The 23,147-nt window shown below is 35.3% G+C and overlaps 2 protein-coding genes across 3 annotated transcripts in view; one reads left to right on the plus strand and one right to left on the minus strand.

The window, feature by feature from the left end:
• LOC149921227 (ADAMTS-like protein 4) overlaps positions 1 to 5,625 on the plus strand; it is a 226,621-nt gene extending 220,996 nt beyond the window's left edge. For both annotated transcript variants that reach the window (XM_090162573.1, XM_090162572.1), the window contains exons 13-15: positions 1,262 to 1,447; positions 1,511 to 1,706; positions 4,212 to 5,625. In XM_090162573.1, the coding sequence (XP_090018699.1) occupies positions 1,262 to 1,447; positions 1,511 to 1,706; positions 4,212 to 4,363 (534 nt within the window). In that variant the 3' untranslated portion in view covers positions 4,364 to 5,625. The remainder of the gene's footprint in view (positions 1 to 1,261; positions 1,448 to 1,510; positions 1,707 to 4,211) is intronic.
• A 6,320-nt stretch (positions 5,626 to 11,945) lies between these two features.
• The window catches only part of Vdup1 (arrestin family protein Vdup1), a 45,077-nt gene continuing 33,875 nt past the window's right edge, over positions 11,946 to 23,147 (minus strand). The window contains exons 3-6 of the mRNA XM_090163103.1: positions 18,515 to 18,735; positions 16,485 to 16,667; positions 15,075 to 15,260; positions 11,946 to 12,390 (exon numbers count right to left, since the gene is read on the minus strand). Of these exons, the coding sequence (XP_090019229.1) occupies positions 12,217 to 12,390; positions 15,075 to 15,260; positions 16,485 to 16,667; positions 18,515 to 18,735 (764 nt within the window). The 3' untranslated portion in view covers positions 11,946 to 12,216. The remainder of the gene's footprint in view (positions 12,391 to 15,074; positions 15,261 to 16,484; positions 16,668 to 18,514; positions 18,736 to 23,147) is intronic.

Here is a 23,147-nt window from a genome sequence, read left to right on the forward strand (position 1 = left end):
AATTCGAAAAACTAGAAAATGTATTTTATTCTACCACTAGGTTTATCAAGCTATAGTAAAAAGAAGTTGCTATAGTGTATTAGCAGACGAATTTTTCGAATTGGAACATATTCCCTTTAAGCACCTGCTCTAATCTACCGCGACCACCAACAACGTGACGCCATCTCTAGATGCATTTCTGAACTATTAATTACCAAAATCCGGGTTGAAACTATTTTCTGCGTAATTGTGGTTCGTAATATAATCTACAGATGGCGGTAGTGTAAAAAATACAACATTTTATCTGATATGACAGCAACGTATAAAATTTGCGTTATCCGAACTAAGTTAGTAATTACGATACATCAGATATCAGATTATCTGAATTTACGTTCAGGTACCAGATCTGATGAGATAAATTAGTTCAGAGTGGTTACTCGAGATATGAGTCGAATACACTTTGAAATATGATCGCTGGGTATAAAACGTTAAACTCATTTAACTAACTGATAATCTTCAGCTACCTGAAAAAAATGATCAGCTGGACGTTGGAAGCACTATTATTAGAGGTGTGCAAATACCATTTTTTGGGGATCGAATCGAATATCAAATTTTTTTCAAGGCACGTCAAATACCAAATCGAATATTTAGAACGTCAAATAATTTGGTCGAATATTTTTAGAGCAAAATTTTAAGCCAGTTAACTGATCAAATACCAAATAGTATTTCGAATACCAAATAATTCGACGTATTTGGTTTTGAAATAACCAAATAGTTTGCATATTTTTCAAAAATAAAATAAAAAAGTAATTGAAATCACGGTTCATTTTATTTGAATAGTAAAATACTAAACCAAATGTATAATTTATATTTTATTTTATTTAATAAATTTAAACTAGAATACTAGATTTTTTCAAAGAAAACTTTTAGAAACAAAATTTAAAATACACATTTTTAAAGTTTAACTACCCCAGGTCCAAGTCAGCTAGCGACTTTTTTCACGCTTTGCAAACACTATTTGATCAAGAAAAACGAATATTCGCGAACTTTCCCAAGTGCTATTCGATTCGACGAATCGAATATTCGATTTGACGAATCGAATATTCGATTTGGTATTCGATCGAATTATTTGGTCTAACCAAATATTTTGCACACCCCTAACTATTATAGCTCTTTTATAGAATATATTATCCCAGCTTAGTACGCGAGATCCACCTATTTTTGGCCGGTATTTGCTCATTTTTATTTTAATTCGAGTGTATTAATGAACATTTCTTCGTAGTGCTCGACTCAATGCGGTGCTGGCAGCCAAACCAGGGAGGTCGTGTGCCTCACCAAAGAGAAAATTGGCCGTCGGCAATCGGTGGACGAGTCTTTGTGTTCGCCAAGAGACAAGCCAGTCGTCAAGCAGAAATGTGACGGGCAGTCGTGCGATACCCATCAATGGTACGCTGGCGAATGGTCCACGGTAGGTTCTCCTCAATCGTATCACGGTGGACAATATATTCCTCAATGAAGTTTCCCCCCACAGTGTACCAAATCCTGCGACGCTGGTCATCAGACTCGAGAAGTCTTTTGTTTCTCATTCGGCCAATCGCTGACCGAAGGATGTCCGCCCCAAAGCAAGCCGCCCACCAGCCAGTCTTGCAACACTCAAAGGTGCTCGGAGTACTTGCAGGATCGAACGAGCGGTGACTCTACCGCCAAAGCATCTCCTAGAAATACGGGTAATGACCAAACCTTCACTGACAAGGAGACGACCCGAGGTGTAACGCACCGATTTAGTTCAAACTCGGGGGTTTGGTAGACCTTCATATAACATGAAAAATCCTAAAGGGAATTTATTCAATGGGCAACCGTTTTGCCATGGCAACCAAAAATGTTTTTGACAAGACAAAATGCGAATTTTCCCATTGAAAATAACATGGAATTTTGACCGATATGGGTACACTTGGAATGTCTAAGGACCCTTAAACGGCTGGGGTATAATCTACGTGGAATTTAAAAAAGCCACTCGTTTTTCAAACGCTAAGTATTCACGCCGTGGGAAGAAAATGATAGATACTCATTCGTTGAATAGACTTAGCCGAAAATTAAGTTAAGAAACCATGATTAGTTCTAACTCTGAAGATCTTGTAAAATGTTTCACGTTTTTCATGGAACTGGTCTAGTTCCGCGTAAAATAACTATTTAGAGGGTTAGACAAGTGAACCTTTATTAGCGACAAGGCTTAATTTCTACCAGGAGCCGAGTCAAGCTTAGCTCGTCGCGAGCGAAATCTCCGCTGCAAACTCTCCCGTTTATGGTGAGCCTGATGCGACCTTCGATATTTCAAGTGTTTATATGCATAGTTTCATGATATAAACCATTAAAATAAAACCATAAGTTCGAATCGAAAGGCAGTGTTGCCAGCTGCTTTGGTAAGAGAGGTGCGTAGAGAGACAAAGGGGGAAGGATGAAGCTTCAATTTATCTCTACCAGGTGCCGTTACTATCGCATCATTTCTTCTTTATTCCCCGTCCAGTGGTGGTACAAAGGGCGCTATGCGCGTTTCAAACTTAGAGGTTATAGGCTTATGATAAAACCTGTATCTTTGAAAGTTCCAACGACTTTAAAAAAGGCAGTGGACACTCGGGTGCGGAGTTGTTTCTTCAGTGATTAAACCCCGCCCTCATTGAGGGCGCCATCTCTAATCAATGGACCTAAAAAAAGCAAAATAAAATGTACTTGTCTCCACCTCAAAGAGATGGCGCTGAGGACGCTTGAGCAGTCTGGTTGCTACTGCTGAAGTGGAACTCGTCACTCGTTTGCTACTCTTGTAGGCTGTATTCTAGGCAGATATCCATTGCCTACGTTATTATCAACGCCCGTGCACGTCGCCATACTAAAATGGGTACATTTTAACAACGTGACCACTTGTTTCTTTGCTTTTGATACACGAAAGATGGCTCTCTGATCTAGAAATAATAGGCCTCAAGTTTAGGAAATATAGCGCCATCTGCCCTTGTATACGTCAACTAAATATGTGAAGAAATAGCAGACGAGGTTTTTGGGTTTAACTTTTAGCTGTTGCGCAGAGATCATTTTGAACGAGCAGACAACTTTCATATATTAAATTTAAAACTCGGTCGGTAGGCGGCGATACTTATAATCAAAATGTTAACAACGCACGAAGCCTTTAAGGGGTTACGCTTAACCTTTTCCACTGAGACAAAACAATTTATATTAAAACCATATAAATTAATGAAATTAATTCTGGGAATTAAACTTCTTTAAAAAAACTAAACACAATTTGCGTCTTGCGTAGGTCTTGACTGTTGGTAGCTGCAAACCTTGCGGTTGCCTAGGCAACGGGATCCAGATAATGGAGAACCTAGTGAACAAATTTGTCGAAATAAAATGCCAGAAATAAATTTAAGTAATTTCCCGCGCACAGGCCTCGATAATAACGTAGGTAACTAGATTTAGATACGAGAGAACCTAGTGATCAAAATTGCCGAACTAAAACTCCAAAAATAAGTAATTTCCCGCGCACAGGCCTTGATAATAACGTAGGCAACGAGTTCTAGATACGAAAGACCCTAGTGATCAAAATTTCCGAACTAAAACTCCAAAAATGAAGTAATTTCCCGCGCACAGGCCTTGATAATAACGTAGGCAACGAGTTCTAGATACGAGAGAACCTAGTAATCAAAATTGTCAAAATAAAATGCAGAAAGTAATTTCCCTAGCCTTGATAATAACGTAGGCAACTAGATTTAGATACGAGAGAACCTAGTGATCAAAATTGCCGAACTCAAACTCCAAAAATGAAGTAATTTCCCGCGGAGAGGCCTTGATAATAACGTAGGCAACGAGTTCTATATACGAAAGAACCTAGTGATCAAAATTGTCAAAATAAAATGCAGAAAGTAATTTCCCTAGCCTTGATAATAACGTAGGCAACTAGATTTAGATACGAGAGAACCTAGTGATCAAAATTGCCGAACTCAAACTCCAAAAATGAAGTAATTTCCCGCGGAGAGGCCTTGATAATAACGTAGGCAACGAGTTCTAGATACGAGAGAACCTAGTGATCAAAATTGTCAAAATAAAATGCAGAAAGTAATTTCCCGGGCCTTGATAATAACGTAGGCAACGCATTAACAGTACAAGAAAATGGATACTTAGATATTCATATTTTATGAATCATTGTGTTTACTGCGTATTAATGAAATTTTTTTGTTCCAAAGTGACGAACTGCGCTGATCTCTGGTCGAACTGTGAGCTCGTGGTTCAGGCCCGCCTGTGTTTGACTCCGCATTACAAGGAGCTGTGTTGCCACTCGTGCTCCAAGCCCAGAGCCCGCAGAAAGATCCTGTCCCGGAAATCGGTCGGCCCATGAGAGGCCAAAAACGCAACCCTCGCTCGTGGTCGACGCGTTGGAATCGAATGTTTCTCCTTTTTGTATTTTCCGGCGCTTGTCTGTGATACTAGATGGCGCCACTGAAGTGACTATTTATCCTCTCCTCTCCTCCGTCGAAAGTTTTTTACTACTAAACTATGGTGCTTTTATATTGTTCCCGGCCGTCGAATCGCGTTGTCGCGTCGATCGGACTATAAACTCGGCCGATGACGTCATGCCAAAATTTAGTAAACGTAAGGCGCGTAGTCTCGTCGCTTCATTTACGATTATGGCGAAATCTAGCGGCAGTTTTCGAAAACGAGAAAAATCGTGTAAATAATTAACAAGTTTAGAAGCTATTTGTAGGCGTTATTTTTTAGCTTGATTGTAAATATTTATTCAGCCATTTTGATTCGCGTAGGACAGACCAGTAATCACTTTGCAAACCCGTCTATTTCAAAAAAGGAAAAAAAATTAATTGAAACGTGTTTTCAACGTTTACATTATTTTTACAGAGTTAATTCGATTACCGGTAAATTAGATTCCAATTGATATGACGTTTAAAACACGTTAATTTACATATTTTAGTACAAACCGTATTTACCTTTTTTCAACGTAATTTTTACATCATTATTTAACCAGCTAGTTCATGAACCAAATTTCAATGGTAATGTTATTTTTACAGTTATTCAAACAGTTTACATCGGGTTTTTTATATTTAAAATTAAAACGCCTCATTTATACCCAACTAATTTAAATATATAATTAATTTTGTTGTTTATCGTAAACCTACGCTCCCGTTTTGAGAATGTATGAGATTTAATTTACATTTTCCTCTAATTAATAATTATCGTTGGTAGCTAAAAACGAAAGATAATAATTTTGCCAAGGCTTAGCTATTTTTCCCGGTGTTTTTAATTAATTATTGATTTAATTAATTAAATTGCGAATCTCGCCAAAGATATGTGTAATAATTCTGATTATTTTTCGCGCTATTATTTATATAAGGAAACTACGAATATGTACTTTTTTTTTGCTGAATTATATGAAATAATATAATTGTAAATTCGGAAGAACAAAACGTGAATTTTGAAGATTTGGTTACGCGATGAAAGGTTAACATCGCGAGGTGAATGAGTAGTTCAAAAGTTTCCCGTCAGATGTAGTAGCTCTCATTTGTTAAAACACGACTACATAATGGTTCTCATTTTGCGCGAAGAACCGCGAACTAAGTCGATAAAATAAAGAAATATTAAGGAATTTATGCTCGTTTTTTTATTTCACCCAAAGGATGATATAATTACAAATACGTAAAAACTTAAACCTATTTTTCACACGCGGGAAATCGCTTCCACCAGGTTCGCTTATAGCCAAGGCTTAACGTCATTTCAAATTATGACCAGAATTTTTAAAATATTCATATGTATCCCAAAACAAACACAGTAATATTATTGGACATAATTTGGAATTTTATTCCCATTATTTTGGAAAATACGAGCAATTTGACTTCCCCGCCTTGTCGTTTTGAAAGCGATTCGAACCGACTTGGACCCCGAACCAACTAAACTATTTAAACTATAGTTTATCCTCTGGGGAAAAATTTCTGATAGTTTTTGGATTTTTCATTTGGTAAATTGTAATTTAATTATTATTTTTTAAATTAACAAAACTATGCGTGGAATTAACGTGAACTGTATTTTGTTTTGGAGTAGTTCGGTTCGGGGGTATATAGCTTGAAAATGAATAGTTCGAGATATTTATATTTGCGTTAAATTTATTTTATTTAGAATTTCGAGCTAAACGCCACATGCCAATAGCTTTGTGTTTCCACGAAATATTTTAAGCTTCAGAGATTTTAAGATTATACTTTAATAATTATTGCGTCAAAATTAACCCTTTACGTGGAGGTATTGCACTACGAATTCTAACTGCAGTCAGGTAGGTAGAACCGACGCGCTAAAATTTTGCTTGAGCGTGGAAATATTTAGTTGAATTTGATCGCCGAATTTTAAAAACTACAAGCATTCGTGGAAACCCGACCATTTAATCAGTGATTTACGAAGTTATATCTGTTCACCATCGTGTGACTTGTGCAGAGTCTGAACAATGTCTTCTGTCGAGTTCTTACGCACCATTTTCTGAATCAGTGAATGCAAAAAAGTCTACAGCCATCAGTGGGTGCAATATGAAGAAGACAGTATCAACTGTTCACTTTCATCATAAGTGCTTCACTTTCCAGTGAATGCTCGTTGTAGTGGTGTCCTGTATTTAAAGCTATTTGAAGTGATTAAATGCGTGTATTACCAGGTGTGATGTGACTATTAAATATAATTATTAATAAACTAAATCAAAACATTTAATTAAGAATAATCCAATGAGAGTAACTTACTGCGAACTTAATATGAAATGGTGGCGCACTGGTGATGAACTTAACAATAGTTACTTATAAACGTTTAAAGTTGGACTTTCTAGGTTTTACCTGTGAGTTTTGAGATGTGATTGGAATACGATGAAAAGGGTCATGAACCTTTTTGCGTGCCCATTGGAGTATTCTTCTGATGTTTGCGGTAACTGGAAAATTGTCAATCATCGTTAGTGTTTGACGTGTTGGTATCCCAATCGATTACGGGCTGAGAAGAGTCAGTTTCCTAGTGCTTCTTGATCAAGGTTGTAACAGCGTGCTGCGTTTCTTTGAATAGGTTTGACACTTTAACAATTGCGCGTAAGTAACTGCTTTGGTTAAATATATTTTTATGGCATTGAAGGTGATAAATGCTCTGCGGGGTTTAATTTCGTCGGTTGGAATTTCAAGGTTAGGTTGCGATAAAAATACCCTCCAATTCCATCGCTCGATTCTGACGGAGATTTTGACTTGTGGATTTCCAAGTATACGGTTAAAAGAAGTTAAATATTGATAACAACTATCTTGCCTATTTTTTCAAAAACGCCAAAATGTCATAGTTTCAAAATAGCTTCAAAGATTTGTAGGGCTAAAAATTTTGTTAACACAGCCCTGGGTTTAATAATAAAATCATAATAATAATAATAATCAACTAGGCTAATACCCAAGACACCACCTTAGGCCTACGTCATCTAGCGACTTATAATGCCTTTAAACAATCCATAGGAGGGTGGTGGCCAGCCCTTCAAGCCACGTGAGCCATCAGCTCATTACACTAACTATTACCGGTTAACTCTACAGATTTTTATTGACATCTGTTAATGCTTGGTTTCCCATTCTCTATCGCCAACTGGGGCCTAGACTGAACAGTAGCTTTTTTAGTTAACAATAACAAAGTTAAGTGACTTGAAAACCTTTCAGGCAACGTAGTTTTCTCGTGATCCATGTGCGATAATGCAGACTCTTTGAGAAATAGATGTTTTCATATTTAGTCTAATTGTCATCCAATACCCTAAAACTATCTCTTCATCAAGTATGATTTTAATGTGCCATGGATGCAATAATCGCGTCAAGAAAGAAGGTGCTAACCACTCCGCCACCCCACCTTTAGTTTTAGGACTTCTTTTAAAAATGTATCGTTATCCAGAAAGGATCCTTCAAGTATTATTTCGGAGGTTAACAGACCTGTTCTCGGACTAAAAGTGTACTCTTTTAACCCTAAAACATTTTATTCGCCGGTTCCGGTGATGAGAATTACTCCGGCCCATAAACTATTAGCTTGTTCCGGAGTATTAGGGCTACTCTTTTTACTCCTTCTGAAAAGGAGGTGTAAAGAGAGTAAATAGAATTTTGTCGTCTGCTAGCCAGAATTTATCTGCTAGAAAGGCCACAGGCAACCATTTTGATACAACGTTTTTACTCCAACTCCAACTATTCGCCACCACAGAATCGGAGTAAAATGACGTCATAGCCTTACTCTTCTTACCCTACTCCGAAATCAAGGAACAAGCGAGTTGAAACCACCGATTGATTTTCGTATTTGCATCTTCAATAATGGAACCCAAAATATTCGAGAGGTTAAAGGTAATAGTTAGTGTAGGGAGCTGTTGGCTCCTGTGGCATGAAGGGATTTCCACCCCCCCCCCCTCCTACTCAATTTCCTGAATTAAGGGGGAAGACTACAGTGGCCATTGTCTACTTTCGCGCTATTTCAAGCTGAACTCTTTTAATTTTGTATTTTAACTTATAAAATTAATATTCAAGTGTAGAACTGCCTCTTGTTTAGTGCTTAAAATAATTTTGACAATTTTAAATTTAAAAGTAATTAAGTTATTACGTTTTAATTCGGACCCCCGGAGCTAAACACGTTGGGCAAGCGCCCAAACTACCCTTTAGTTATAGCCTTTTATCTCGTTAACTACTGATATTAGAATTATCAAAATTATTTCAAGCCCTAGAGGAAGGTTCAGCCTAATCAGAAAAATATAATTCAATTATGTAATTGTTAAAACCGAAATTTTCAGCTTGAACGAAAAAGAGGCTTTTACAGTATTCTTGCCCCTTAAAGGCAATACAAGTCGCCAGAAGACTTGGGCCTAAGGCGGTGCCTTGGATATTAGCCTAGTTGATTAGATCCTCTCTAAAGTGAAACATAATCATAGACTGTTTGTCAATGGAAGCGGGTTCAAATCGACGTGACTCTCGAAGTAAATACATTTTGGTGGAAATTATTAAGTATAATAGTGCCGCCTGGTGAGAGCCGCGAGTACTTACGAATCATTGAAAGCTGTAGTACAAAAGATAAAACATCAAACCCAACAGTGGATACATGGCGTCTCTAAAGCACCATTTATTCACGAATAATGTGTTTAGTTATTTTGCCGAGTTTGAGCCCTGCTCCTAAACCTCATCATGATCTAATAGTAAGCTCCTCCCCTTAAACAAATCAAATCAGCCCTTTATCCCATTGGTTCATGGAAGCCGCTGTCGTATATCTTCCATCAACAGAAGTAGTAATGGTCAGTGTTGGATTCTAGCATGTTTCATAAAATTACGTTTATTTAAGGGAAAGGAAGGTATCCAAATTCATGAAATATTTTAAACTACTCTTTACAACCAAAAGCACTAAGTCAAGTTACGTGGTTTTGCTCATCAGATGCCGGTTTGTGACGGACCTAACTTCTATTTTGGGTTTATATAATTATAATAATCAGCTAGGCTAATAGCCAAGGCACCAGCCTTAGCCAAAGTCATCGAGCGACTTTTAATGCCTTTAAAGGGGAACGGTCAAGCTTTAACCAGTTAGATAGCCCTATAGCCAATTAAAAACTAAAATTTATGGCGAAAACCGCATAAAAAATATTGAGTGGTTAATTTTTAATAAAATAAAGAAATTTCGGGAAATCGAAAAGCGCGCGTCCGCCGCGACACCTGGTGAGAAGTCAGTGACACAGAAAAACAACGTAAAAGCGCGCGCTGCTGAAGACGCGAAAAATTTGTTTTGCACGCGCGCCGCGTTCCAGTTATAAGAGGCCTTAAGCCTAAATTGCGCGATTTTAAAAGTTAGGATAATTCGCTAATCGCTCATACGGGGTTAGGGGCGCTGGCGGCAGCCCCTAAGATGGAGGCGAAAATTAAAACCCAAACAACTGGCGTTATTTTTCGTTTCAACTTTTTGGGCCAAAAGCTATTTTTTCAAGACCAAAAAAGTTACGTGTTAGTATATTGAACGTCTTCTTAATCTTTTGATACTGAAATAAGGCCATATACATAGTTTGCATCCCTACGTCATCAATGACGCAGTTCCAAGTATAGATACATGAACCAAGAATAAATATGTAATTTAGTCAAGAATGAACGGTACGATGTCGCCATTTTGCTGGTGTGGGTTTCTCAGTAAAACGCAAGTTTCAATCGTCGGTTTGTGGATTTTAATTATTTTTAAATGATTAAGAATTAAGTTTCACGTTAAAAATGGTTAACTGCCTAGTTAAAATTGTTCGAGTAGTTCCATTAGAAAGGGACACCGAAAATTGTCATTTGATTCAATACCGAAGGTAATTGTAAAAGACATCACCACAAAGGCCTAATTTGATAAACTTTGCTAACTTCTTTTCTTAGATATTCCTGTCGTTATTTGCTATTTTATTTAAATAACCCGGTTTTAAAATCCTATCTGGGTTTTCTGAAGGCCCTTAACGATATTAATTTACAAATTTGAAAGTATAAATCTAATTTTCGTACGTTTTGTCGCTTTGATGAGATTACCAACAAAATGGCTACCTATTTGGCGAAATGTTTTGAAATTTTCACTCCCTCCTGGTTTCCAAGGAGACCATAGGCCCCTCCCTTAGGTGCAAACTATGTATTTGGAAAAGCTTGGCCGTTCCCCTTTAAATCTGGTTGCCGGGTAATTTACAATGTTCTTTTAACAATGTATTTAGTTTTTTGTTACTCTTGGCTAAACCAAGAATGTGTTTTTCCTGGTCACAAGAACGTTTGTATGAAATCTCAGTTTTCTAAGACAGGGTTGCCACAGTATTTTCAGATTCAAAACCCCTGATTTTTTCATGGTTTCCCTGACCATTTTAGAGATAAACGCGGACTTTCTTAAGGGCTAAATTAGATTATTTTACCTTCATATTTTTCTTTTATCAGAAATTAACTAATTTACTAATTTAGTACAAAGGTAATGTAATGTTTCAAATTGAAAATTGTGGAAAGGTTTACAAACATTAGATCACCTTCACAAAAATTCAGGATTAATTAATTCTTTGACTTCTTACAAACTCCAAAAAGTTTCTTATCTGCACTGAATTTTAGGGATGTTTTTAAATTCCATGATTTTTAAAATTTCTGAAAATTCTCCGTCTTTTAACAAACTTTTAAAATTCAATGACTTTTAACAAATTCTTAAAATTCCCCGTCTTGTAACCAATTTTTAAAATTCAACGTCTTGTAACCAATTTTTAAAATTCCCCGTCTTTTAACAACTTCTTAAAATTCCCCCGACTTTTAACAAATTATTAAAATTCCCCGTTATTTAACAAATTATTAAAATTCCCCGTTATTTAACAAATACTTAAAAATACCTGACTTTTTACAAATACTTAAAATTACCCGTCATTTAACAAATACTTAAAAATCCCTGACTTTTTACAAATACTTAAAAATACCCGTCATTTAACAAATACTTAAAAATACCTGACTTTTTACAAATACTTAAAAATACCCGTCATTTAACAAATACTTAAAAATACCCGTCATTTAACAAATACTTAAAAATCCCTGACTTTTTACAAATACTTAAAAATCCCTGACTTTTTACAAATACTTAAAAATACCCGTCATTTAACAAATACTTAAAAATCCCTGACTTTTTACACAATTATCATAATTCCCGGACCTTTCCCAAACTTTTTATGACATTTTTAAATTCGTGGATATTTCCCCGACTATTTGTACCTTTTATTAAATTCCCCCTTTTCCCCAGGTTTTCTCTGACACGTGGCAGCTCTGTTTATATTTCTAGTTTCCGAAATAAATGAAGTGGATAACGTTTAATCAATTTTTTATTCTCGTATTTGTAACATGAAGTCGATTACTTTATATTCTTAAGTGAAAATACACTAAAATCGTACACGATTATGAAATCGGGCAGAGTATGTAGAATAAATTACGTTTAACTAAAATCAACACTATTAAACCGAACGTATAAATTTAATTAAAAATATTAGCAGCTTAATATAATTGGCACAATTATGAAAATAATATTGAAAAATAAAAAAAAACGTTTAGAGAACTTTAGAGTCACGGCGCGTTATTTGAACGTTGATGAACGTCAACTATTTTTTCGTATATTGTCTATTTTTGCGAAAAAAAATTAAACCACTTAGTTTGGTTTTTAATTTTAGCGCAGTACGTATGAAGAGATATTTTCGTCAAATTTAGTTTATTTGAAAGTTGTTGTGTTCAGCCATGGGCGGAAAACCGGAAGTACCGTCGGGTAGTGGGACCCCTTCTTCCGGGAAAGAGTTCCGTCGTTGTTCCGGATGGGGTAAGTCGCGATCATGATCGGCAGCTGAAGTTTAATTTCCCTGTCCGGCCCTTTAGGAGTCACCAGAAACTAGAAAATAAATATTAACGTTATTATACTGTCGTAGCGTTAACAGTATCTTTCTATGAAGAGGTCAGCGCACTCTCTGTTTGTTTGTGAACCTCGTTCGTCAGTTTCAGACCGGAAAAAAATCTCACTGTGTTGTTTTACGCTATCTATAATGGTACCCAAAACTATATTATATAAAATAGATTATATAATAATATTTTATGGTCATTTTAATTATTTTTAATCATACTGATATTTTAACGAAAGTTATACATATATTAAAATATTAATATTAAATAGATGGAGTATTGTAGTCTATAGCCTTTATTCGATACACAATAATTTACCGTATGCATGTTCCATTAGTGGTCGTTAGATGGGGCGACAAAACACAGTGAGATTTTTCAGATCTAAAAAAATCTCACTGTGTTGTTTTACGCTATCTATAATGGTACCCAAAACTATTTTTGTAAAATAAATTATATTTTATGGTTCTTTTAATTATTTTTTAATAATACGGTTAATTTTTATAGAAAGTTATACATATATTAAAATATATGTATTGTAGTCTATACCCTTTATTCGGTATACAATTTAAGTCATATTTGTTTCATTAGTGGTCGTTAGATGGGGCGACAAAACACAGTGAGATTTTTCAGATCGGAAAAAATCTCACTGTGTGGTTTTACGCCATCTATAATGGTACCTAAAACTATTTAATGTAATGAAATTATATTTTATGGTTCTTTTAATTATTTTTTAATCATACGGTTATTTATAGAAAGTTATACATATATTAAAATATTAATATTAAATAGATGGCGTATTGTAGTCTATAGCCTTTATTTACCGTATGAAATTTAAGTCATATTAGTTCCAATAGCGATCGTTAGATGGAGCGACTAAACACAGTGAAATTTTTCACCTCAGGCACTACTAGTCTAGATTATCTTTGCTACTACTAACGGATTGTAATTTGTTATAGAGAAAAGATGTAGTCGTGCACTGACCTCTTCATAAAATGATTGTAATATTATCAGACTGTAGAAGCCGATAAATCTCAAGCATACGGCTTACAAACAATACACGATTCTAGTTAACACGAGATCCATCTCGTGTTTAAAATCGAAAGTCTTTTCTCGATGGGTTTTCGTTCTTTACCCAATAAAACAGACTAAAAACTAATAAGAAAAGATGTTTTCCTTTTGATCGGGAAATGTCCTCAAACAATTTTTGTACCCGAAATGACTAAAAGGTTTCCACCCCTTTCAGGACCACCCATTTGGTCTCCGCGATGTCCCCGTAAGTGCGAGTTACTCGTTATCAAAGTTAACGAGGAAGGAGCTCAAAGGAGAACGTTGTCTGGCGTACAAAACCGCGCCAAAGTCGTTCCTTCCAGTTGAGTAGTTGACCTACCCAAAGAACTGCCTTTCCTTTTGCCGACGTTAAAGTAATCCCCGAAGACCCGCTCTCTTTCATGACCACGGAGAGCTTGCCACTGGCTTTTGCACTTCTTCCTGTTTATCTAAGATCTTTAGGCTACTGCAAACACTCAACATTTAGGCGTAGCATCGCCGGGATTTCGGCCCGCCAACGAAATATTTCTTATTTCTTCACGTTCGTTCTTCCATTCGCGACTAATTTAGGACTTGAAATTAGAATGCGAAGCGTTTGTCTAAAAAAAGTGCGTAAGGCACCACCTTAGGCCTAAGTCATCAAGCGACTTTTAAAGTCATTAATTCAGGTGGCCTGGTTAATAATAAATAAATAAATAATAATCAGCTAGGCTAATACCCAAGGCACCACCTTAGGCCCAAGTCATCAAGCGACTTTTAAAGCCTTTGATTCAGGTGGCCGGGTTAATAAGAAATACCTAAATAATAATCAGCTAGGCTAATACCCAAGGCACCACCTTAGGCACAAGTCATAGAGCGACTTGTAAAGCCATAAATTCAGGTGGCCGGGTTACAACGCGTAGGAGGGTAGCGGCAAGCCCTTCATGCCACGCGAGCCAACAGCTCCCTACAATTACCGTTATGTGTTCATGTTTTAGTACCGACTTTGTTTCGTATGAAATTAATTTGTACGTTTTTTACAGCACCATTTATACTTATTGCAATTATGAATCACATAGGTGTGTCAAGTGTTATCAGGAAACTATATAGGTATACACTTGGAATGTCTAAGGAAGATTTTTACGGCCCTGATGAAGCTCGTAGAAACGGGCGTGTCTTAAAGCGGGAAAACTCGCGAGAAAAACTATCGCGCCTCGCTACCCTCATTCGACGAAAACTCGTCATTAAGCCTAGTCATGGTTTTTATGTTATTAGCTTACCTGATTATCTCTTTTATAAACATACAAATACCTGAAATTAGGTATCACTACACTTCTTTCGCGAAGAACATTATAATTATTTTAAAATATTAAGTACGATAACAAATCGAGGTTTTTAAATCCATTGTTTTATAAGCCTTTTTTGCGCGGGAAGATCGCCTATTTGTTACCATGACGACGCATTCTTTTCGCGTCAAACCTCGAGCCAATGAATTTGAAATGTCGTGTTACGTCTTACACTTGACGTAGTTAAGCCCCGCCTTTTTCTCGACGCGCTTTCGTATCACCGTCCCAATGGAATCTTAGACATTCCAAGTGTATACCTCTATAGTTCCCTGGTTTTATAAATAAAATCTGAACCAAATCTTACATAGACGTCATATTGTATTTTAATGAGGTGGCACCCTCGAAGATTGGTGGGTGGCAAAGGCGGAATGAGCAGCAGTTCGTTCTTCCAATTGTCTACGTCACCAGAATGGATCCTCCCCTTTTGCAGGGACGCCAATTCCCTCGTCTCTGATTCCACAACCTTGTTTTTGGCCGTGTATTGAATAGTCTATGGAAATTACACTTTTGTTAATGAACTATCACCTTAGTTGTTATTAAATGGTCAATTTTGAAACTGAACTGAACATTCGTTTAGAGGATTGTTATCCTTAGTTTACACATTTTGAATTATCGCACACGCGAATAAAAACTAATAAAGAAGATTGTTTATCCTACCGTGCGGAAGATGGCGCTACTATATCCATTTTGCGGATTTCCCGCTTCTGGTTAATAACGATGGTGAAACATTCATATTATTCGCGCACCGCCGAACGCTCGTCGCGCGCCGTTATTAAATTAAAGCAAGAAATCTCTACAGTGTTGCGTAGCGCCATCTTCCTCATACTGGGAGAAATTATCTTCCTTTTTTCAAGATCGTCTGCTGGAATTGGCTACAGCACTGATAATGTGAAAGTAACTACTACCATAAATGTTGTTTGGATAATAATAGAGTGCATCAGAAGAAACATGTTTCAAGGGAAAACATAATGGATGTAATGGGTAAGATATATATTATATACTTTTGATATTTGTCATATTTTTCTAACATTTTTAAAGTTTAACGGTGTATGAAGTAGTTAATTTCCAATGCACTATTTAGCTTTACAACACGTTTTGAGTTGTAGTTTTAATTGGCTAAAAATAAATTACAACGAAAAAATAGTAGGGTTGTGCAAGTACTTCGCCTTTTTGGAGATCGAGTTCTCGAACTCAACCTCGAATGAGTAATTGGAGAATACTCGTCGATTACCGAGTACCAAAAAATTGCATATTCGGGTACCCGACTACTCGAATAAGCTGCTCTCTAAACTCGTCGAGTATTTGTTTTTTCTATTATCGTTGCTTCAAAGTTCAAAGAGGGGGTTTTAGTATTTTGGGGGGGGGGGGCAATAAAGGGTACCTATGAAGTTGTGGAAACTGTGGTTCATTTAAATTAAAGGAATATTTTTCAGCATTAAAAGTTACTTTATACGCCTTTTAAATTTAATTTCATAATTACTTGAATAAAACCAGCTCCTAATCAAGTACTCGATAACCCGACTAGTTAAAAATATTTCTCGGGGTTTTTTTTAGTTCCTCGACTCGAATAAGAGAAAGTAAACTTCCCCTTAATCAAGCACTCGAATACTCGACTCGACTCGAATACACGATGGAAAAAGATGTTATACTCGATAACTGACTCGATTGCCTAAAAACACTAAAACATATAGGCAGATCCCAAAAGTAAACTTACTTCAGTAAGCACAGCCTTTGTCCTTTTAATGGTAACTTTACTGTTATTTTCTATGGACGCAAATACGCAGATACTCTCTCCAGGGATATAACCACCACGGTCCAGGCGGACCCTACAGATGACATTGCCCTGCGAGATACAAGGCACCCCGAGGGTCTCTTCGATCTCGCAATGGAATGGTTGCTGCAAAGGGAACAACAGGGTTACTAACAGCAGCGACATTAGACCTAAAATATGTGTCTTTCGAGAAATCTACCGAGCGCTAGTCTCACCATAGACTACAAATCCCAATAGATGACAATGTCCTTGTAGCGTTCTCTTTAGTCTATGGGTTAATTGGTCTTGGCATGGTTTTCTCTATTCTCTTTGCTCGCGCATAGAGATATGTTCTAACATTCCACACTTGGTGGCGCTGGATTTTCTTGACCACTCTATTTTGTTACTCTCAATGAAACGTTCTGACATTCTTAATAATAATAATAATAATAATCAGCTAGGCTAATACCCTTGGCACTACCTTAGGCCTAAGTCATCAAGCGACTATTGTTTTTCTATATTTTCCTTTAATTTGCTTGAAAATTTCATATTTTTTCTATAAAATTTCGAGGCATTTTCCTGATCATCTTGCATTTATACAAAATCAAAATTGAAAGTAAAACTAAAACTCCGTTCTGGCGAGACTTGTAAAAACCGAAACTAAAACTAAAACTCCGTCATGGTGGGACTTGTTAAAAACGAAACCAAAACTAAAACTCCGTTCTGGTGGGACTTGTAAAAACCGAAACTAAAACTAAAACTCCGTCATGGTGGGACTTGTTAAAAACGAAACTAAAACTAAAACTCCGTTCTGGTGGGACTTGTAAAAACCGAAACTAAAACTAAAACTCCGTCATGGTGGGACTTGTTAAAAACGAAACTAAAACTAAAACTCCGTTATGGTGGGACTTGTTAAAAACGAAACTAAAACTAAAACTCCGTTCTGGTGGGACTTATAAAAACCGAAACTAAAACTAAAACTCCGTTATGGTGGGACTTGTTAAAAACGAAACTAAAACTAAAACTCCGTTCTGGTGAGACTTGTTAAAAACGAAACTAAAACTAAAACTCCGTTCTGGCGAGACTTGTAAAAACCGAAACTAAAACTAAAACTCCGTTATGGTGGGACTTGTTAAAAACGAAACTAAAACTAAAACTCCGTTCTGGTGAGACTTGTTAAAAACGAAACTAAAACTAAAACTCCGTTCTGGCGAGACTTGTAAAAACCGAAACTAAAACTAAAACTCCGTTCTGGTGAGACTTGTTAAAAACGAAACTAAAACTAAAACTCCGTTATGGTGGGACTTATAAAAACCGAAACTAAAACTAAAACTCCGTTATGGTGGGACTTGTTAAAAACGAAACTAAAACTAAAACTCCGTTCTGGCGAGACTTGTAAAAACCGAAACTAAAACTAAAACTCCGTTATGGTGGGACTTGTTAAAAACGAAACTAAAACTAAAACTCCGTTCTGGTGAGACTTGTTAAAAACGAAACTAAAACTAAAACTCCGTTCTGGCGAGACTTGTAAAAACCGAAACTAAAACTAAAACTCCGTTCTGGTGAGACTTGTTAAAAACGAAACTAAAACTAAAACTCCGTTATGGTGGGACTTGTTAAAAATGAAACTAAAACTAAAACTCCGTTCTGGTGAGACTTGTTAAAAACGAAACTAAAACTAAAACTCCGTTCTGGTGAGACTTGTTAAAAACGAAACTAAAACTAAAACTCCGTTCTGGTGAGACTTGTTAAAAACGAAACTAAAACTCGTTCTGGTCACGTGAGACTCGTAATAATACTCATATTAATTTTTAGTTGATTTGTAATATGTATGCACGGTTAAATAGAAGAGAAAAATAGATTAAAAGTAAAATAAAGAAGTGTTTAAAAAAACTGATTGAAACAAAATAAAACTTTTTTAGGGTTTTATTAAAATAAAAAGTTTTCCCCCCACCCTGCTACGAATATATTTGACGGGAAGAAGCAGACATTACCATGAGTAGCGCGGGTTCCAGGTTAAGATCGATGGGGTTCATGACTATGAAGACTTGTTGGTTTTTGTGCGTCAAACCGGATGGTTCTTTGAGAGCAGTCTTGCAGTAGAACTGGACCCATCCGTGCTTCCCCAGGAACGTCGATGGGATGCCCAGCGGAAGGCCCAACTTGAAGGGGAATGTGTGCACGCCCGGAGAAAGGATGACGACTCGACCGCCACCTGCAGGAAATTACTTCATTCAATACTCTCATTTATCGCTACATGCTGCTTAACATTATAACTACGTGTTGTCTATTTCTTAATCTTCAGGTTTCATTGGCCTAATACACTTTCAGGGTTAAAACAACGAAACTAACGCCATCTTGATTCATAAAACAGAAGTACATGTTCTAAATTCGTCCGTTTAACGCTTTTTTCATTTATTAAATGTTATTTTTATCGAGGCTTATAAATGAGTTGCTCTAAATTCGTCTGCTTAACGCTTTTTTCATTTATTAAATGGTATTTTTGTCGAGGCTGAAAAATGAGTTGGTGATGTAGACGATAATAGAGCGGTTTGTTACATTTTTCGCCGCTGTTGCGAAAAAGGTCACTATTACGTAGTTTATTTTGGAGTAGATTAACTAAAGGTCATATCACTTCATACGTAGTCCTATGGTCTTTTGGCAGAATATTGATTGGTATTATAAAACACTGACTTTACATTCTACTGCATTCTGTGCATTTATTTTAGCAGAAATAAATCCACTGTATGCAGTGGAAACAAGTTACTGAATTAAGAGATAAATTTTCAATTTCTTCTTTTCGTCTGGTCATAATTATTTTTTTTAACATTTCTTTTTATAATTTAAATTGTCCTTTTCGTATGACATAGAGCTGGATTCTTGTCAACTTGTGTCTTAATAATATAATAGGTAGAAATTGTAAAATTAACTTTATACTCCATTTAAAATTTGAAATTAGCTGAAAGATATAGAACTTTACACTCCCTTTAATATGTTATATTAGCTGATAGATATATAACTTTACACTCCCTTTAAAATGTGAAACTAGTTGATAGATATAGAACTTTATACTCCCTTTAATATGTTTTATTACACTCCCTTTAAAATGTGAAACTATCTGATAGATATAGAACTTTACACTCCGTTTAAAATGTGAAACTAGTTGATAGATATAGAACTGCCTAATCCCTTTACAATAGGAAATTATCTTATAAATATAAAATTTTATTCTCCCTTTAAAATGTAAAATTAGCTTTTAAATATATAACTTTATACTCCCTTTAAAATAAGAAATTGCCTTATAAATTTAGAGCTTTATACTCCCTTTAAAATACGACTGGAGGGGGGATACAAATCGTGATTTGAATAAGTTATAACGCGAACATTTTTACAAAGGTGAATTAAAACAGTCGGTTGAGGCAAATGATCGGGTAATCCTGAAATCCCGACCGAAAACTGTGTCAGAGTTGGTTCCGCACGACGGGGACTTGACCTTCGAACTTTTGCACGATGAGAGCGTTCTTTGATTTCCCGAACCCGCGGATACCGGGCTACAAGGTCATGCCGGGCCGGTTCTCCGAGAATTGCCCGTTGGCGCAATATTAAATGCGTTTTTTATTTCTTTTTTTTTATTATTATTATACATTCCCTGGCGGAATTTTTCTCCATCCTATTCAACTAATTTCATTATCAAGGGCAGCTTCGAACTTGATTAAAGAATATTTGTGGACGAATACAATCGCTACGCCCTCTGTACTTCGCGAACTACACTAAACCGTATTGTATCTAATAGCTATCTGATTGTCTGAATTTCAAATTTAAGCAGGCTTTATCTAGAAAATAGACGTAAAACCACCAAATATTTTTTAATTTTTGAATATGTATGTATAAATTAGTTTCATCCATAACAAAAAGTAATTAAATTTAACTAAGAATTATTAAATTTTAAATAATAATTATTAAAATTTAGTTAAGAATTATTAAAATTTAACCAGAAATTATTATAATTTAACTAAGAATTTTTAAAATTTAACTAAGAATTATTATAATTTAATTAAAAATTATAAAAATTTAAGTATGTAATATCATACTTTAACTAAGAATTATAAAAAATTAATTAAGAATTATAATAATTTAACTAATAATTATTAAATTTAACTAAGAATTATTAAAATTTTACTAAGAATTATTAAAATTTTACTAAGAATTATTAAAATTTTACTAAGAATTATTAAAATTCTACTAAGAATTATTAAAATTCTACTAGGAATTATTAAAATTTTACTAAGAATTATTAAAATTTTACTAAGAATTATTAAAATTTTACTAAGAATTATTAAAATTTTACTAAGAATTATTAAAATTTTACTAAGAATTATTAAAATTTAACTAAGAATTATTAAAATTTAACTAAGAATTATTAAAATTTAACTAAGAATTATTAAAATTGTTCAAATCAAGAAATGAGGCACGAAATTAATTAAAAATTTAACAAAATTTAAATAAAACGTAGAAGTTGTTTAAATCAATAGATTTTTCTATTTAAAATTTATTTGACAAATAAACTATAATATAGAAGAAAATTAGGTGATTATGTACATTATTAATGGAATAGGCGCTTAAATAAACCCCTTTCTGACTGTCTTGCCCTTCTGTTGAAAATGCTGCCAGATCTAAGCGTAGAAAATTCTCAGCTTTGGCAGTATAAAGAGTCACAGCGGCACACACTCTATAATCGCCTATGAGTTATCTTTTATTTAAAGGACTATTGAAATATTAATCTCACCCACAAACCGTTTTAAGTACTATCAGAAGAATATATTATATATATTTTTCGAGAAAATTATTAAGCGGTGTAATTTTTAACATTTAACATAGTTAATTCAGTTTCATTGTAATTATCTTTCGACTAACCTTAATTTGGTCACGACAAGCGTTAAAGACCGAAAACAATCCTAAAATAAAATCATTCGCGAAATTTGATCCACTTGATATTGTTGGAGTCTCTTCAATTCTATTTCTAAGCGATTCTCGGGAAAACTATATTTGCATAGCCGGTTTGCTAACCCTTAGCCCATCGTCCAAATGGACTTTTCCAAGTTGGTACGTTGACCCAAGAATGTCTCTCTTGCGGGCAATTTTCGAGAGCAAAGACGACAACGTGAGACGAAATATTTTGAAAACCGCTTAATGATGTGTTAGCCATTTTCTTCATACCAGAAGCGAAACTACGTTGTAGCCCGAGGCGTATTCCTTATAAGAACAACTTCGATTGATATATTATGCAACGTGAAAGTACGTAAACTTATTCATTTTGGATTGATCAGGCCATTTTCAAAGGTTTCTTTGGCTAATTTAATTTAAAAATTATTTCCATGTCGGAAAAACAGCTAAAAACCAAACATTTGGTAGAAATGTTTTTTTGTCCAATAAATAAAGTCCTATTTAAACCAACAATTCTTACAATTAGGAATTTTCTGATTCGCGTATTTATGTTATTAGTGTTTATAATAATAATAATCAGCTAGGCTAATACCCAAGGCACCACCTTCGGCCCAAGTCATCGAGCGACTTTTAATGCCTTTAAACAGGTGGCCGGGTTACAGTGCGTAGGAGGGGGGTGGCAAGCCCTTCATGCTACGCGAGCCAACAGCCCTCCGACTAACTATTACCGTTAACCTTTACAAGTTTTTATGGAAAGGGAAACCCCTTAAACCAGTGGGGAGAGAACTTGCAAACTCAACGTGGAAGGAGTTGTTCCGAGTTTTCACCCAGTGCCACAGGCTGGGATCGAACCCATACAATCTGATTTCATACAGTATCCGACTCATTACACCAAGTAACCGATCTGAACTGTTCTCATAAGATTCAGTTAGCTGTATAGTTATCTGACTTCTACGTTTAGTAGATATATAACTTCGTGGAAAATTAATTAAAATAAACAGTAATTAAAATTTCGAAAGGAATATATTAAACTTATTATTTACCATGGTGAATATTAGTAGAAATTATGTTTAATTCAGAGAAAACGGCATGGTATTAGAAGATAAAACTTATTTTATACAAGACGTTTCGAGCCGAGGCTCTTCTTCAGTCGTTCGTTAGTTTTAATTTTAATTAAATTTAAATTTAAATTTAAGCGAAACTACGTTAAATTTAAATTTTAAATTAAAACTAACGAACGACTGAAGAAGAGCCTCGGCTCGAAACGTCTTGTATAAAATAAGTTTTATCTTCTAATACCATGCCGTTTTCTCTGAATTAAACATAATTTCTACTTCAAAAGGAATATTTAAGCGAGGGATAACTAAAATCAATAACTGTGAGGCATCTGAAATCGGTCAGTCGGTTCACGATGAATTCAGATTAGTTTCGGGTTAAAACTATCTGGTTTGAATTTGGACCGATATCAACTTATCTGATCAGATCTGAGCATAAGGGCTGATAATCTTAGATCTTAGTTTACCGTAAATACTTTTAACTTTTTACTCTCAGAAAATCACGAAATTTTGGAATTAAATTCGGTTTTTTATTATCAATATACCCTGACAATTTGAAAACTTTACTTAACAGTTTTTGAGACAAAACCTTCCCCAATATTAATTCATTTTTGCCCTAAGGAAATTC

This window comes from Leiobunum rupestre, chromosome 11, assembly GCF_980474605.1.
Source record: "Leiobunum rupestre chromosome 11, qqLeiRupe1.1.hap1, whole genome shotgun sequence".
NCBI classification, from domain to species: domain Eukaryota; kingdom Metazoa; phylum Arthropoda; class Arachnida; order Opiliones; family Sclerosomatidae; genus Leiobunum; species Leiobunum rupestre.